General features: G+C 41.4%; 1 protein-coding gene across 1 annotated transcript in view; it reads left to right on the forward strand.

Annotated features, from left to right (window-relative positions):
* The window catches only part of HSPA12A (heat shock protein family A (Hsp70) member 12A), a 64,681-nt gene extending 49,052 nt beyond the window's left edge, over positions 1–15,629 (forward strand). The window contains exons 11-16 of the mRNA XM_086466851.1: positions 6,698–6,869; positions 9,629–9,715; positions 10,279–10,383; positions 11,484–11,742; positions 13,417–13,520; positions 14,995–15,629. Of these exons, the coding sequence (XP_086322977.1) occupies positions 6,698–6,869; positions 9,629–9,715; positions 10,279–10,383; positions 11,484–11,742; positions 13,417–13,520; positions 14,995–15,629 (1,362 nt within the window). The remainder of the gene's footprint in view (positions 1–6,697; positions 6,870–9,628; positions 9,716–10,278; positions 10,384–11,483; positions 11,743–13,416; positions 13,521–14,994) is intronic.
* The last annotated feature ends 2,087 nt before the right edge of the window (positions 15,630–17,716 follow it).

The following is a 17,716-nucleotide window of genomic DNA, read 5'->3' on the forward strand; positions in this document are numbered from 1 at the left end:
GACTGCCTGCATGGTTCTGATTAGTCCTAAATCTGTGTAGAGCTCCTTTGTGCCTCCATTATTTCCGGTATGTACTGAGTCTTAACCATTTCTCTTACTTTTTGAACCATTTTCACAGGCTGTGTTAAGATAATTTTCACCATATTTTTGCCATAAGGAAGATGCTGAGTTTGTAGTATTATGTACAGCTGCATCTTAACAGGTGGAGGCTTTTTTGCCTATGTTAACATGACACCGAGATACAAGAACCATCTGAATCTAATTCTGTGTGAGTGTGGGGTAAAATGTACCTCATCCTTTATTTTATTTATTTATTTAACCTTTTCGTCTCCCCAACCCCCCATGCTGCAGAATATCATTAAGGCAGATCCCTCCACTATTGGGCTTCCCAGAGCCTGCCTGCGTGGGGCCAGTTTGGTCCTGTGAGCTGCTGTTTTCCCACCTGGCTTGGCAGGGTAGCACTGCCAGCCTGTGGAGCAGCCTAGGGGCTGGCCCACAGCTTCAGTCGGGTTTGACAGCCATCCTATAGAATGTTCTTCCTCCACACAACCTCAGGGGTGTAAAAGTCTGATTATTGTACATGTAAGAACTTAACACACTCTCCTTTTGGAAGGAGAAAAGTTCTTGGAGAGTCCGCACAAAACAGGGCACTGTTTTGGTCACTGCTGTTGTGCCCCTAGTGTAATTCTTTCTGCAAGTTTGGCCCTTTTTAATGATCTGGTTCCAAAAGTAAGCTGGATCTATGCAGTGATTTTGTGAAAGCGTGTGCACATGCCTGTCTTACCACCCAGTGTCGACAGAAGGGCAGAACCTTCAGAAATAATTGAAAATGGGCTGCTGTGTGCAGGAAAGCATGGTTATATGTTCCCTGATATTGGGAAAAGCTGCTGTGTGAGCTGAGCGCCTCCCAGCCCTCACGGCAGTCAGGCATGAGGTTACAGAAGTTTTAGTATCCAGAAAACAAGTTTGACTTTAAAGTTTTTTGAGTGAAGAGGAATTGTGTGTACATGAAAGAGAGAGAGAAAAAGAAAGGATTTCCAGGCTGGTGAAGCTCAAGGAAGTAAAGATGAATACAAAATGCATGGGGCTGACTCCAGTGAACATACAATTCTAATAATAAATCAGTGTCTTAATTCAGCAGATGGAGTACTGTTTTCTGAATGGGGGTTTGCACTATGTAAGACCTTAGTATCAGTTTGTTTAATCAGTTTTATAGCTCAAAGAAATGGATGCACTCCACATTAAGGCATGTTCCTTGTCTTCTGAGTCAGTGATCAGGCTTTTTTTTTTTGTTTGCCTGTAAAAAGATGCTGGATATATCTCTCTGAAAAAGCAAAAAGGGAGATCTAACGTTTGCTTTCAGTAGTTTGAAAGGATAGTAATAGGAAACGTGTACCATGTCAATGATGGTGTATTTCCTAATATGCTATTCCTTCTGAGGTCACCCTGGTGTAATAAATAAGGCCTGATAGAGCAACAGCATTCCGCCTGGACGTGTTATAAAATACAGGAGTACTCCAGCTATATGCTGATGCTTCTAATTAGGGTGACTTTCAGAGATGGGAGCTTTTCATCTAGGCCTGCCTCATTGCTTTCATTGCCTTCAAACTACATGGAATATTCTACTATAATGCTGTCTTTAAGGCCCTATACAATACAATATTTTAAAAAAGAAAATAAATGTGGATTGCTTTTTTCATTGCATGTCATGGCATGTGAGGCTGGATTTTAAAAGTAGCATCTTTTAATCTCTCGTAATGATGATTGTGAGTATGGAATGAGTGAATATCGTGTAGGTCTCTAGAAGTGCTCAGGCTGCTATTTTGAGCTTCAGTCCAGACCTCAATATTTGCTAATGATGAGTTAGAGTCTATTATCACTTCGCAGCTGATGCTGTTCAGGGAATCAGCTGTGGCTCTTGTCTGGTGGCACATCTCTGGCTATAAAAGCAGAGCTAGGGCACCAGGTTGAGTATTCACCTGCATCTGGATGGTGAGCTTATTTGTGCTCCAGTACGTGAGGCTTTGAAGCACTTTAAGGTTTGCTGTCGGTGTGCATTTTGGCAAATGAACAGCACTGCCCTGGCACCAGCTCACAGACCTGTTTTACTGGAGTGAGTGAAAATCTGGGAGTTCTCTTGTCAAAGCGTGAAATTCTAGTCCTCAGGCAAATGAGCAAAGTGAGTTTGGGGCAATCTTGTAAAGTAGTTCTTTCATAGTGTTTTTTGCTTCTTCCAGGTATATAAATGCAGCAATGTCCTGCAAATAAATTTATTTTTAAGAACTTCCTGGTGCTCAAAGGTATTTTGTAATTCTGTGATGGGTTTTCCACATTTGGGTTTTTAGGAAAACCGCTGTCTGCTTCCTTCACATTTCATAAGCGATGACTGGGTTTATACTGCTAGTGAGCATAATGGGAGAAAGGAAATCTCCTTAGCAGGCTGGAATCAAGACATGGCTCTGTTAGAAAGTCTGCTATAACCTGCCCTAGGCAAAAGCAACATGATGCAGCTGTCCCGCTGCCAGAATGATCTATACGATATTGAATACCGGGACATTGTTTAGAACTGTCCCACTCAAGCCTGTTACCTTGTGAATCTCTGTTCTTAGTTACAGTGGTACTTGGGCAGCAGTGGGCGAGGGCATGTGGTGAGGCAGATAAAAAGGAACAAACGAAAATATAGCAAATCCCCAAACTTCTAAAGTTAATATTTTTAACAAATGCATCACCGTTTCTTTGTGTTGAGTGCCTGCTGTTTTCACTCCTCTTTCTCTTCACAGTTGATGTTTTTCTCCCATCTGTCCCTTTCTCCTCAGCTGTAATGATGACACAGAGGTGCTGCCTCCTAAGTCTTCTCCTCAGAGCTTGTATTAAAGCAACCTCATTGCTCCATTCCCCTTTAGCAGTATGTGTGTTTTCATGTTTCTTTCTCATCCCCCCTTCCCCCATTCTGTCTGTGCTGTGTGGAAATATATATGTACAGTAATGTGCTATCGCTGGTGATCTAAGTAAAAATACTACTTACACAAGGTATGAAATACAGTCAATATTGATCCATACATATGTATGCGCATATGTGTGTATATGTACATATAAAAATATATGTGTGTTGGATGCCTAGTACCTTTCACTGTGCAAGATTCTTTGTATAGTTTTTTTTGTGATGTGAAATAACACATTCTGCATTGTAACTGGCCCTTCAAACTCTGTAAGGAAAGCTTTTTAACAAAAAAAACCTAACATCTTCTTCATGAAATTCTGTTAGGATCAGCTGTGCTTTGAACTGTTAAAAACTGTCATTTCTGTTGAATGTTTTCCTCAGGAGGTACTTTGAGTATGTTAAAATAATATCTAGAGAGAAAAAGTAGCAAGAATAGCATCTGCTGTACTTGGAGGGTCTGAGAACATGGATCTGAGTCCGTCTGCTGCAGGTCATTGCCTTCCTCTCCTGATGAGCAGGCTGCAATGTGAAAAGTTCATGGTACAGACTACTGCTGGAGGAGGGGAGGAAACAAATGTTAATGGTTTACTCTCTTCTTTTAGCAGAACCAGACTTGGAAATTTGTACCAAAATCCCCCCTAGATCAGATGACTTCGCAATTAATGCGATCTTCCCCCCTGCCCCCCTCAAGTTAGGGTATACCAGTGCATTCCCTCAGTGGCAACTCAGTTCTTGTTACCTCTGCAAATGCTTTATGGTGTAGCCTTTGGATTATAACTTTAGCAACAAACTAATTTTTCCCTAAAATGTAATTTTCTCTTTTAGCGTGTGAGTTAGATGCAAGACTAAGAATTGCTTTGTCTGTGCTACTAGCATGTGCCCAGTACATGGAGCAGACTGAGCACACGAAGTTCATCCACATTGCTGGATATTAAAAAACCCACTTGCTGCTCAGATTCAGAGCTCTCACAAGACATGATAATGGATTTAATAGATGTGAAAACTGCAGCAGGGTATTAGGGAGCTTTTTGTTCTCCGTGCCCTTGTTGGATAGGGTAAGACGTGCTGGCCTTAAAATTGCATCAAGAAAGATTAAAAATTAGGCTTTCAGCAGAATATTCCAAAGGCAAAGACAGTAAAGGGCTGAGATGGTTTGTGTGCAGAGACCGTACATTTTTGGAATTCTTTAGCAGATTAGATAAATATCTGTCAGGGACCAAGTATTGATTCATGTCTTGAGTGTTACCCTTTCCAATGCAACAAATTCAGGCTTTGTGTGTAAAAGAGCTCAGCTGGAGATAAGCGATATTGAAGTGAGCTGGCATGACACCAGCCCCACTTGTGCCTAGTAGATCCAGACCAGTTGGAGGAAAGATTGAGTTTATACTAAGGCACAATGCAAGAACTTCATCTTCATCCCCAGTACAGCTCCAGAGCTTTATGTAAACCTGTGCCTGCCAACATGCTTGCATGCAAGTAGTATGGTGGCAGGAGAGTTTGGATTTGACCTGTGCTTGATTGATAGTCTTGTATATATAAAATATATAAATATTTTAGGGTTACTCTGGCTGCTGTAAATGTGCATTTTCCACATTTTGAAAGTTTGATTGCAAACGTTCTTTTCAATGTAATATTTTTTCAATATGTGTTGCCGCATAGCTGGCAAGGTTTGGTATTCTGTGGTATTTGCACAATATTCTCCTTCCCAGACAGTTCCACTAATTTCAGATCATGCTGTTGAGTCCAGTGGATGTAACCAAAGCAGAAGGTTTTGCCCAACAGCAATAAAGGATGTAAAGTGACCATAATCCCAATCATGAGGTGTGCTTTTAAAAATAATGAGCAACCGTGATTAACCATTATTAACCCAAACAGTTTGATGCTTACTTACTTATTTTGGAATTTATTTGTTGTTGTTTTTCCTTTTTGATGATCAACAATGAGGATGATGCTTTCTATAAAAATCTATTTATCTTATTTATTAAGATGGAGAGGGTAAAATGAGTCAGTATATGTGAAGGACAATTTTAGGTCTCCAGGTTTTACCCCAGTATTGCTTTTTAAACAAGTTTTACTTTGAGTTTCTAGCTGCAAACAAGCTTTACTTTGAGTTTCTAGGTGAAAACTAGCCAGCATTTCCCACAGCCCGCAATGTAGCTATATGAAGGAAGCCAAATTCCAGTCCAGACCCACAGTCTTCCCATGTGAGTCTGCCTTCTTTTGGGGGTGATCTGGACCCACCACAGTGTGTTTGTATGAATCGAAGTGAAGGTCTGCTCAAAGATTGACCATGGAAGCAGAAAAATGCTCATACCTGTGTTTCATAGAATCGCAGAATGGTTTGGGTTGGAAGGGACCTCAAAAATCACCTAGTTCCAACCCCCCTGCCATGGCAGGGACACCTCCCACCAGACCAGGTTGCTCCCAGCCCCATCCAGCCTGGCCTTGAACACTGCCAGGGATGGAGCATCCACAACTTCCTTAGGCAACCTGTTCCAGTGTCTCACAAAGCTCAGGGTGAAGAACTTCTTCCTTGTTTCTCGTCTAAACCTGCCCTCTCTGAGCTTCCAACCATCACCCCTTGCCCTGTCACTGCAGGCCCTTGTAAAAAGTCCCTCCCCAGCCTTCTTGTAGGCCCCCTTCAGGTACTGGAAGGCCGCTATATTATATTTTATATCTAGATTATAGATGAAATATGTTTTATTTCTATATTATATATAATATTTTAGATATATGTATTATATTTTATATATATGTATTTGCTTGCTAGCATGGTTTAGTACTCAGGCACTTAACTGAAAAGCGATAGCAGGTAAACCAAAAGTTGGGCAGAAAGAGTTGAAGGATACTGTTACCTATTTTAACAGAAAATCCCTATATAGTAGGGAGAAGTACAGAAGAAAAGTGAAGACACAATTTTGCTCTTTGACATTTTTCTCTAAGCCCGGGTCTGAGAGTGATGTGGTTACATTAGAACTTGCGGCTTCTTGAAAACCTATGTGTCTGGAGGCTGAAAATCCAGAAAGAAAATAGAAAGAATGGTGAAAGTTGATTTTATAATGTGGGATTATTTTTAGTCTTGTTCTCATTACATTTTAGGGAACCTCACCTATTGTATTTTGAGTCCTTGAATATACTGAGCATTTTGAAGATGTTATAAAAGTGAATGTGCTTAAAAGCAATGGATTTGAAACAGAAGATGTTTGGTTTAAGTCAGAAGATGCATTACTGGCAAAGTGTATCGTATATTCCTTGTAAGCTAGATAGTGTGGGGAGTCCATTTCGGCAAGGACTACATGTATCTGGGATGTAAAGAAAGGCATATGTAAAATGTTGTTGTGGGGAGGAGAGGCCAAAGGTACTCCTTCGTTTCATAAAGGAGGCTGGGGCCCCTCTTAGCGGGCAGATTCACGGGGTAATTAGGAGTTCAGGTTTTAGGCCATTCGTTGCAGGTTTCAAATTGACTTTCTTCCTTTCTCCGCCTGTTGTGTACACGGCTGCTGGCTTAGACTCTTAGCATGGTAAGTGCATGCATACTGCCCTGTTACAGCCTGGGAGGTGGTGCTAGATGTTGTGGGCAGGACAATTCCCAGATCAAGACCTTTAGCAAACAGCAGCAGCTCCTTTGCCCGTTGAACTCGGAGAGCTGACCTGACTGCAGCTGCGAGCTGGGGAAAGGCTTGGTCACTGGCTGCAAAGGGCCTGCTAGGCTGCAGTATTTCCCACCCCACTTCTCTGATTGATTCTCTCTCGCAGGCAGGAATGGCATCTCCTGAAAATCCTGAGCAGTTGATCATTGCCCTGGAACCTGAGGCTGCTTCTATCTACTGCCGAAAGCTCCGCCTGCACCAGATGATAGACCTGAGTAGTAGGGCGCCTGTCAATGGTTATAGCCCAAGTGACACTATTGGAACTGGATTTACACAGGGTACTTCTTCTATTCACTCACTTCTTTAGATTCTTATGCCTAAGTTTGCTTTGTCCATGAGGGCTGTTTTCTTACCATTTCTTGTTGTCTTTACTCTCTTGAAATGTGTCAGGCTAGCATCAGTTTGCTTTTATAAACTGTTTCGCTGTTTCCTGCGATTAGACTAGTTCAGCCATTGATCCAGCAGATAGGTTTGCACGCAGCTGGATTTTAGCATGCAGGTGGCTTCATTGCCTTGCCTTTATTGGGATGTGGTGGGAGTCTTTTAGTATTTTCACAACAGTATTTTTCTGCCTTAATTAAAACCAATACTTTATGTTGGATCATTTTTTTTAATTTGTTGGAAACAATTATGTGTTTGATTAGCTGCATTATTGAAGCAGTGTTAAATAACAGAGTCTGCAATGAAACTTTTAGTATGAGCTGTTCCAGAGTTTTGGCAGATGCTTTTTGATGTCATCTTTATGAAATATTATTCATTACTTCAACACTTGGGGAACACATGGTATAGGAATATAGCAATGAATTTATCTGCTTCTAGAACAGCTAAATACGGCATTTCTGATTTATTAACCTGTGATCTGTTGCTGATACAAGTGTTTGAAGACTGACTTACAATGAGGGACAGAGATTGGACCACAGTGTAAGTCACTTGCTAAAAGATCCTTCATCACCAAAGATTTTTGAGCTTGGTATCCTACCTGAGATTGGAGGAAGATAGTAGAGAAGAAAAAAAAAAAGGAAAACGAAGCAGCAGTAAGATGTGATTGCTGCATAACGCCCAGATTTCCCATCCGTATGAACTGTAACAGTTGCACTGATGGTGGTGGTAGTGTGTCAATCTGTCCCAGAAGCAATTTTTCAGAAGAATTTGTATTTTATTGCATTCACTAGGTCAAAACAGTACAGGCAAATGGAAGATTAAGCTAGTAAAGCTATTCCTGTGCTTACCAAAGGGTATGGTTTTTTAGTTAGGCGGAATCACTACATCGTTCTCTGAAATCCATGCGTCTCCTAGCCAGCACTCGTCAGATGTGTTCAGTGTTATAGAAGCCCACGCAGAGCACAGGACACAATCCCTTTACAGGGTACAGTCCCTTCAGGGGCCCCTTGCCTTCTGCCCCCCTCATTTGTGTCCTGAACCATTCCAGTTCCATGTGATTTTACATGAGCTCACTTTCAGGCTACACAGGATTTGCCTCTGGGAAAATAATAAAAGAGTTTCTCTGGTTAAGGTTTTGAAGCTGGGCAGAATCCAGTCATGGATTTCTGCTAATGGGCTTTTTCTTGGATGGGGTGTACCATTCTCCTTCTTGACTTTGTGTAGTAAAAGCTATTGGGGATAGAAAGGTTTCATGTCAAAATTAATGAAAACAAAGTTTGGAGTGAATTAATTTGGGGTTAGAATTAAAATTTCATAAAGGAATGGCAGGGATCCAAGACAAGCTGAGAACAGATTAAGGAGAAAAACCCTTTAAATATAAACAGAGAAGTACTCCAAGGACCATAGTATTGCTGTGAAGTCCAAACAAAAATTTTACTGTTCACAGTAGCCAGGATAACCTTACTTCAGTCGTAGCTGAGACTGTCTCTTGTGTTCGCTTCTAGCCCCAGGAGTGAATGAAAGGACTCCCATTGACTTCTGTGGGCTCTGTGTCAGGCCCATGCTGGGACCTAGTGCTTCTTCTGTCGTTGAATGCTTCGTCGTTCAGGCTCTTGCTGTGTGCTGCTAAGTCAGTGCAGTGAGGCTAACGCGGCTTCTCTGCATCTTGGGGATGGGGAGGGTACGTTGCAAGTGGAGCCACTGGTCTTTTTGTGGTGATAGGCACTGAATAAACGAGAAGCAGAATGCATTCAGTGATTTGCATGCTGATACTTTCAGAAGGAATGATATTTGCTTGCATGACAGGGTGCCTCTTCTTCTGTAGTGTTCTATGGAAGTGCCTCTAGAGGTGAGTGAAGGTTACACAGGGAATGATTTTTTCTTTTTTTTGATCATTCGGTTGTAGAGGTTGATTCAGAAGCTTAGTAGCAAAGGCTCTCACTGCTCTGCTTTCTCTTCACAGACTGTTCTGCATCTTTTAAATGTCTAAGTAGAACTTTGACTTGTAAGTTAACTGATTGTTACAATAATATTGCTAGATTATGCTTCATTTTTAATTGGTGTATATTTAAAATACTATGAGGGTCAGACCTGGCGATCACTGTGGCCTTAAGAAGTTACAAATCTGAGAAGCAGTGCTTTTGGCTGCTTGTTTTGAGACAGACTGACATCCTGAGAGGCTCAGGAGGCATCTTTGCCTGCGCACTGAAAATCCGCAACAGCTTTTGGAAATGTGGGGATTGTGTCCCTGGCCCGGGCGGGTCGGGCTGCTGGCAGCGGGCTGGGGCTGCCGCCTGGTGGCACAGGCTGCCTCGGCACAGCTGGCTGCCAGCCAGCCCGCCCGCTTCCAGGTGGCGCTTTAAAGACGAGAATATATTAAAAAAATAAATCAGGCCTGTTTATAGCTTTCATATTAGGCTGTGGTTTTGATCCAGTTAGTACCAAGGAAGATCAGTGTGGCTGAAAAACATTTTTCCTTCTTTCTAGGAACAATGTTATAATGTTCCCGATTGTAAGGCAGTAATTTTTCGTGTGTTTTGTTAAGATGTGATACATACAGATCTGCCAGCCTGCTTGTATTTGTTTTCTGCAACTTGTGATACCAGCTTCTTCATGCTTTCTTATACTCAGTAAATTTTTCTCTGTCAATGACTAGCTAAGGAACACGTCCGTCGTAATCGACAGAGTCGTACCTTTTTGGTGGAAAATGTCATAGGAGAGATCTGGTCCGAACTGGAGGAAGGTAGTGTCCTTTCTTGAATAAACTTTGCTCTCACTGGTTTTATATTGCAGGCAAACAGCATGTTTCCCGTAAAAGTGCTGTGCACTGCATTGTTCTCACAGTGGTTATAAATAGGAAAAGAAAAAGATACAAGTTCATGTGCTGCTCTTAGTTACTAAGGCTGATCTGCAATTCTGTATGCTCTAGCAAAAGATGGTTTATTAAGGAGATGGTAGAAAGCAACCCAGGTTTTAAAATGCAACCAGAATGTTTTCCTCAGAATAGGCCTTGTGTTTACTAATGCCATAGTGTTTATTTGGTAGCCCACTAGAATTTACACCAGCAGCATGAGCAATTCCACTAATCTGCTTTTCATCTCTGCTAAATCAATAGCTTTTGACATCTGAATTTCATATTTGTTGTCGATCATTGCGTTGTAATTACTAATAAAGATCACGTCTTCAGTGTAGACATTAATGACTTTCTGTAAGTCATTATCTTTCATGCTGATAATCCCTCTGAGAAGCTTCCCTTGCAGTATGCTGTTGTGATAATACCATTTGCCTCTTCCTTTGGCAAACTAGGTGACCGTTACATCGTTGTTGACAGTGGAGGAGGCACAGTGGATATGACTGTCCATCAGATCAGGCTCCCTGAAGGACATCTTAAGGAGCTATACAAGGCAACAGGTAATGTCACTTCCACTGCTTGCTTTATTTATGTAATATTTTGAGTTGTCAGTGAAGGAAATGTATGCTTTTATTATTCACTACATTTCAGTAACAGTTCTTCCTGAAATAAGACCAGCATTCAAAATTAGTATAACCTACCTGCTGCTCAGCAGACATGGGTAAATCACTTAATGCTTCTGATGCTTTTGGATGGTAAACCTCACATTGGGAGAGTAAGAAACTGCCATCTCCTGTGTTACTCACTCCAGTCAGGCCACGACCTCCTGCCATGGTCCTGGACTGACTTCTGCTAGTAGAGTCATCATCTTCCTGTCCTTTGAGAGGTCACCTGTGCATTGCTGCTCTGTGCAGGTGTTCGGAGATGTGCTGTGGAGATAGGAATGGCTGAGTGTCACAACAAGATCCTTGTAAAGTGACTGTCGTCAGAACAGAAGTTTTCCTAGATTTAAGGGGAACCTTACATATTCCAGTAATTTCACAAGCAGTGTAACAAGGGGGGCCTATCATCCCCTGGGAAAAATGCGTAATGATTGGTCCCCAAGAAAGGTATAAAGTGCAATTCCTTGAATGGTATTCCCTTCCTCAGCTCTGAATCCCCTTTGACTTTGTCCTGTGATGAAGCTGTTAAGCAGTTGAGTCAGCCTGTTGTTTGTTGCTGTGTCTCTGTACCAACTTAATCTTAATCTGTGTGGTTCATCACTGAGCCTTCTCAGTCTTGGTGGCTGCAAGAACACCTCAGGAAACCACCTAGTAAGAGCAAGTGGGACAGTGTACATCAAGTCTGTCTCCTCCTAAATACAAGTCCAACCCTCACCTTCTCATGTGTGGATGAGGAGGCAGTTTCCTCTGCTTCTAATAAAAATATTTCTGTTTTATAGCGGTAGTGTTACAGTGGCTATGATGGTGTAGGAGTAGAAGTGAGCAAAGGTAAGATTATGTTCTGTATTAGACCAGCCATTACACTTAGGAAAGATACCTCTTTCTGTAGATCTTCTGCCATGACAGTCCTAGTAGTGTCTATCTGATGTGTGTTTGGTCAACCTGAAGTCTAATGAGCAGTTCAGAATATTAAACCTGTGGGTTTTTTTGTAATACAGGTGGGCCATATGGATCTCTGGGTGTGGACTATGAATTTGAAAAGCTCTTGTGTAAAATATTTGGAGAAGATTTTATTGAGCAATTTAAAATCAAGCGACCCGCTGCCTGGGTAGATCTGATGATAGCTTTTGAGTCCCGTAAACGGGCAGCAGCTCCAGACAGGACCAACCCACTGAACATCACTCTGCCTTTCTCCTTCATTGACTATTATAAGAAGTTTCGAGGTCACAGTGTAGAACATGCCTTGAGGAAAAGCAAGTGAGTAGACGATTGAACCCAATTGTGTACAGAATGAACTACTGGTAGACTAATAATTAAAATACCCTAATTACATGTGGACTGAAAAATAATGTAAAACTGTGATATAAGGATGAGAAAATGGCATTGCCTGAAGTGTGGTTTCCAGAATGAAAAGTTTTGATCAATCTCTTGCAAAAACTTTTCTATACAAGACTTGCTCTCTTCTGGTATTGCTTTCTGTGACTTTCATCAGGCCACCACTGCATCACTTTCCTGAATTTTACCATATATTTTGAGTCCCTTATGTGTTAATTAGGAATGTCAGATCAAATACAGAATTTGATGTCTAAAAGTCAGTTACCTAGAACCTTTATTTTTAGAGACTTGAGCCCTGGAACAAATTCAAGATCTTGAGTGACATATGTAAATATATTCGTGGCTTGAGGAAAGTTATTAACAATACCAGATCAGGCGTGAAAACATATACCACTACACAGAGATCTGCAAGGGGAAAGCATTCTTCTTTCAAAGTGGTGGCAGGCTTTCTTTACTGCTAGTATTTTACCAGTTAGGTAATTTACTCAGTCAGTAGGGAGGCATAATCCCTTCTGGAGATTTTAGTTCATGATTTTCAGTATCAAGAATGCACCCTAAATCACAAGAGCATGGGCTGCTATAGAAAAGGCAGTGAGGAGAAAGAAGTAGGTATTTTGAATCTTTTGAAATTAAATACTACAGGAGACCTGGAGATTAATGGCATAAAAGAGAATGAAGAGGAGAGCCTGTGAATCTGGGGCAGAATGCTTGTGACCTGAGAGCAGAAGATGTGATAGTTCCTGCACCTTGGCTTCTTTCTGCTTTGTTTAATCCAGTGAATGCTGAATGTAGCATGCAGGCTGAAACTCCTGCATTTCTTCCTAAAGTTATTGGTAAATGTACTTTAAGCCTAAATTACTTGGAATCTAGCTCGGAGTCACTTCCTAAATGAGACTGAGGTTCTGAAGTCGTTAGAAATTTCTGGAAATATTCACTCTCACAAGACCATCTCCTTCTTATGAATAGTCTTAATGGTGAATCTTAGAAGGAATGCTAAATGTTCCCTTCAAATAAAATGAAATTAATTGGATAACAGGATAGAAAGAGTATGAAGTTGACATAAAATGTGCATGAATGAAAAGGAGATTACTGAGCTATAAGGATGTGTATCAGAAATGGAATGACATAATGCCTGTATTCACTTAACAAATGTTATGCCTCATTAAAAATGCTGCGCTCCCTTCTGCCTCATGAGGCTTCCCGTACTTGCTTGTTTGCCTTGTGTGTTTCCAGTGGCTTTGGCCTGCTACTGCTATTATCTAAATGTTGCCCTTCTGGGGATGCATCAGTGCTGTTTCAGATGAGCGAGCACTGGATTGACTGCCAGCTGTTTCAGGAAGCAGCTGAGCATTGGTAATGCTACAGGAGGCAATCAGGCAAAGAACACCACAATTAGGCAAGCAAAAATAACAACTCTCCCTTGAAATTTTACATTGCCGCAGTTAGTATGGGGCTAGGGTGAGGTGCTTTCTTCCAAGCAAAATGCGTGCAGATTCTGTAACTCATTAGTTTATTTATTTAGTGTGTCTTGTGAGTGCTTGGCTGCTTTTTACGGCCCAGCTGTAACATTTTAATGTCCTTTCTGTTCTGTTCCAGTGTGGACTTTGTGAAGTGGTCCTCCCAGGGAATGCTGAGGATGAGCCCGGATGCAATGAATGCTCTTTTCAAACCTACGATTGACCAGATCATTCAGCACCTTAGTACGTATCTGCGTGTAATTCCACTTTCCGGCTGAGCTGAAGCTGAAGCTTTGCTTACCAGTTTCAAACCAGTTAACTGGAATCGAAGTCAAACCACTGCCCTAGCACGCACCAAATGTGGGCAAGGAATTGAGTGCTGAAACTTGTAGTTTTTTACAAAGTAGATAGGAAAGTAATAAAAGTAAGGGGCATCACCTTGACACGTATTCCTACCTAGTTCTAGTACTAGTTACTGAGTGTGATTCAGTCCTTTTATTGCCTAAGCTTCAATTATTCTGTGCTTCCAGGACTGCAAGCATTCAGAAGGCTGAAATGCACTGACTCACCCAGATCCTGCTTTTCTTTTTCCTCTTTCAAGCAACAACTAAATAATACCAGAGATGTAACTAGTTTCTGATTAGTCCTGCTGTTAAGAACTCTAGTTCATTTTTCCTCAGTGGAAGGTCACATTTGTTCATGACTGTCCAAATCACTGACATCTCTAAAACGCAAATAAAAATTGTTGCATCATGGTAAAAGTACTTCCAGGCATTGCTTAAGCAGCACTGAATTTATTTATCCAGTAATGGAAAGTGAGATAGGCTTCTTGGGAAATTTATTATTTAAAGTCTTCCTGATCAAAGATTGGATTTGAATCAAGTAGAGTATAATATATGTACTGAGCAAAGTATTGCTGTTCTACATGTTACAAAGCACCAATTGAGTCATATTTGGAATAGAATATCCGGCTTTGCTCACTGTATTTGAGGCATTATTAGGTAAATGTCAGAGGTCACAATTCAGTAAGACAACTGGTACAGAACAGCTTATATGTGAGCAGGGAGGGAGAGACCTAAAATTGCAATAGTTGTGACAGATAACTCAGTCATGCTGCCTCAGTTATTTGAACTAAGGCTGAGCCTACAACTGAACTGTATGATTTTCTTGAAAGCAGGGGATGTGGGCTTATGCTAAGAAGGAACATCTGTAAAAATGTAAGGAGCTATTATTTTGCAGATGGTACTTATTGTGGTTAAGATGTTGGGGTCAGAAATAATAAGTGAATTTAAAATGAGGTGACTTACCTGGAATGCAGTACAGGGTATGTGAATTGGTTATGTTTGGGAATATCTCACTCGTACTTGAAATGGCAAGATGATGTCTGTTTTCCTGCTACCTGTAATGTGACTGGCAGGATTTCTTTGCAAGAAATCTGTGTCTCCCTTTAATGGTAGAAGCTAAATAAAAATTCTGTTTTAAATGCCACTTCAGAAATAATGTATGCTTTGAGGTAAGTTTCCATTCACAGTGGAGCGTAGAAGAGACTACAGAAGTGGAACTAGTGCATGCTGAGTGGCAGTGTTGGCATAGATGTGGTCTTTTCAGATCTTGTGCACGTGCGTGGGACATTCAGAGTGCTCTTGTTAGGGTTTTCACCTGCATTGCCTCACCACAGTGTTCTTTTCCTCATTGAACGGGCTCTGTTTCTGTTTAGGTGATGTGTTTGATAAGCCAGAAGTGACCAATGTCAAGTTTCTGTTCCTGGTGGGTGGCTTCGCTGAATCCCCCTTACTCCAGCAAGCTGTCCAGAGCGCTTTTGGTTCGAGATGTCGAGTCATCATTCCTCAGGATGTGGGGCTCACTATCCTCAAAGGAGCTGTTCTCTTTGGTCTAGACCCTGCTGTCATCAAAGTGCGGCGTTCACCTCTCACCTACGGCGTGGGTGTGCTCAATCGGTTTGTGGAAGGGAAGCATCCACCAGAGAAGCTTCTCGTCAAAGATGGCACACGCTGGTGCACAGATGTCTTTGACAAGTTTATCTCAGCCGACCAATCTGTAGCCCTTGGAGAAACTGTGACACGCAGTTACACACCTGCCAAACCTTCTCAGTTAGTAATAGTGATCAATATCTATAGCTCAGAACAAGACAACGTTAGCTTCATCACCGAATCTGGAGTGAAAAAGTGTGGCACCCTTCGCTTGGATCTCACGGGAACTGATGCTTCGGTGCCAAGCCGGCGGGAGATCAAAACGCTTATGCAGTTTGGGGACACTGAAATAAAAGCCATGGCCATTGATGTTGCCACTTCTAAAAGTGTCAAAGTTGGTATTGATTTCTTAAACTACTAACAGCCCGTTTTCCCCACCACAGCCTGTGAGACTGATCTTCCATTATTCCATTTTTTGATTTTCATGTATCCCATAATCAACTTGAATTTCAGCAGGCTATATGAGAACAGCTAGTAAGGTGGGGTATGTCATGTTTGTGCCCTTTGATGACCAAATGCTGGATTTTGAAAGATCCTTAAAAAGTTTTGGGAGCAGAACTTCCAGAGGTAGTAGAAGTTCCGAAGTTATTCAAGCATGCTTAAAGATCTACATTTATTAAGGAAATACTGGTTATTGTTGGGTCCTGAAGATTAGTTTAAAAGATAAAAAATTGTAATCTCTTTGCCTTGTTCTTGTTCTTCTTCTTCCTTTTCCTCCCAAGAAAACTCACTAACCCATGTGGTTGTTGGAGGGGGCGTATCTGTTGGGGGTATCTGTTAAACAGCACCATCCTCTTGCAGTGGGAACAAATTAGTAGTCTGTAGTATTCTTTTGTTGTTTTGATTTTGCCCTGTGCTTTCAAAATTTTAAGTGCTGAAAATCAATGACTTAAAGAAGTGGAAGCTGAGTTTCTTAAAATCTGAGATCCCACAGAAGAGAAAAACCTCAGAAATCCTTAAAATTAGATTTAGGAGATACACATGTATACATACATACATATATATATATTTTAGGAGCCTAATATTGATTACTGCAGTTTGAAAGCAAGGCCTTTTTTATTGTTAAAGCTCTCAGAACAAGCTATCATTACCCTTTGGAAAAATATTATAAACAAAGCAATTTCCCTTTTGGGTCTTCTAAATTTATTTTTATTACTCTCCATCTGAAATCATAGAATCACAGAATAGTTGAGGTTGGAGGGGACATCCATAAACTATCTGGCCCAACCTCTCAGCTCTAAGCACAGCTCCCTGCATGGGAGCAGGATGGTTTGTCCAGTTTTAAGTAACTGCAAAGATGGAGATGCCTAAACTCTGGGCAACCCATTCCAGTATTTAACAACCCTCACTGAAAAAAAGTTTTTTCTTATGTTTAAAAGGAATTTCTTGAGTTTCAATTTGTGCCCATTGCCTCTGGTTCCTTCACTGGATACCTCTGAGAAGTCTGGCTCTCTTCTTTACTGTCTTCCTATCAGGCGTTATACACGTTGCTAGCATCCCCTGAGCCTTCTCCAGTCTCAGCTCTCTCAGCCTCTCCTCACACAACAGATATTCCAGCCCCTTAATCATCCTCATGACCCTTTGCTGGTCTCAGTCCAATATGTCCGTGTCTTTCTTGTACTGAGACGCACAGTCCCAGCACTCCAGATGTGGTCTCACCAGGACTGAATAAAGGGGAATAATCACTTTCCTTGGCCTGCTGACAATGCTCTTCCTAACGCAGCCCAGGACACTATTAGCATTCATTGTTGCAAGGGCCCAGTACTGGCTCGTGCTCAACTTTTGGTGGCTACCAGGACCCCGAGGTCTTTTTCTGCCAAGCTGCTTCCCAGCCAGGTGGCCCACAGCGTATACTGGTGCCTGGGGTTATTCCTCCCCAGGTTCAGGACTTTGCACTTCCCTTCACTGAACTTTATGAGGTTCCTGCCTGCACATTTCTCCAGCCTTTCGAGGCCCTTCTGGCCTTGGGTCTTCTAAATTTATTTACTTTTATAAATATTGTAAACCTTGTCTGGTTTATCAAGCACTTCTCCATGTGATTATATTTCTTTTCTTGTTAAGTCCCTGTGTTAAGATTTGGAAGTACAGTTAGATGATGGCTGTCCAGGAAGATTTAAACAACTTAAAAGAGAGAAAACATCCTGATCAAAAGTACCATAATATATTTTGAGTAGCCAACATTTTAACTGAGTAAAATATATTTCTGGGTTGAGTTGAACGACCAGTAAAGTGGAAGGCAGAAGCCAAGAGAACAAAACTACAAACAGCACTAAATAAAGCATTCCTTACATCACTGTGAGCACACAACTCTTAACGCAGGTGAAATACAATGATGGTCAGGGTAGCATCTTGTTTTCCAAATAATAACTTTCTGGAAATGTTTTCTTAAGCACATTCACCTGGAAAATTTCTTCTGCTACTGGAAAAGTTCTTGTTTTGCAAAATGGT

Source organism: Leptosomus discolor, chromosome 6 (assembly GCF_034619465.1).
Source record: "Leptosomus discolor isolate bLepDis1 chromosome 6, bLepDis1.hap2, whole genome shotgun sequence".
NCBI lineage: Eukaryota > Metazoa > Chordata > Aves > Leptosomiformes > Leptosomidae > Leptosomus > Leptosomus discolor.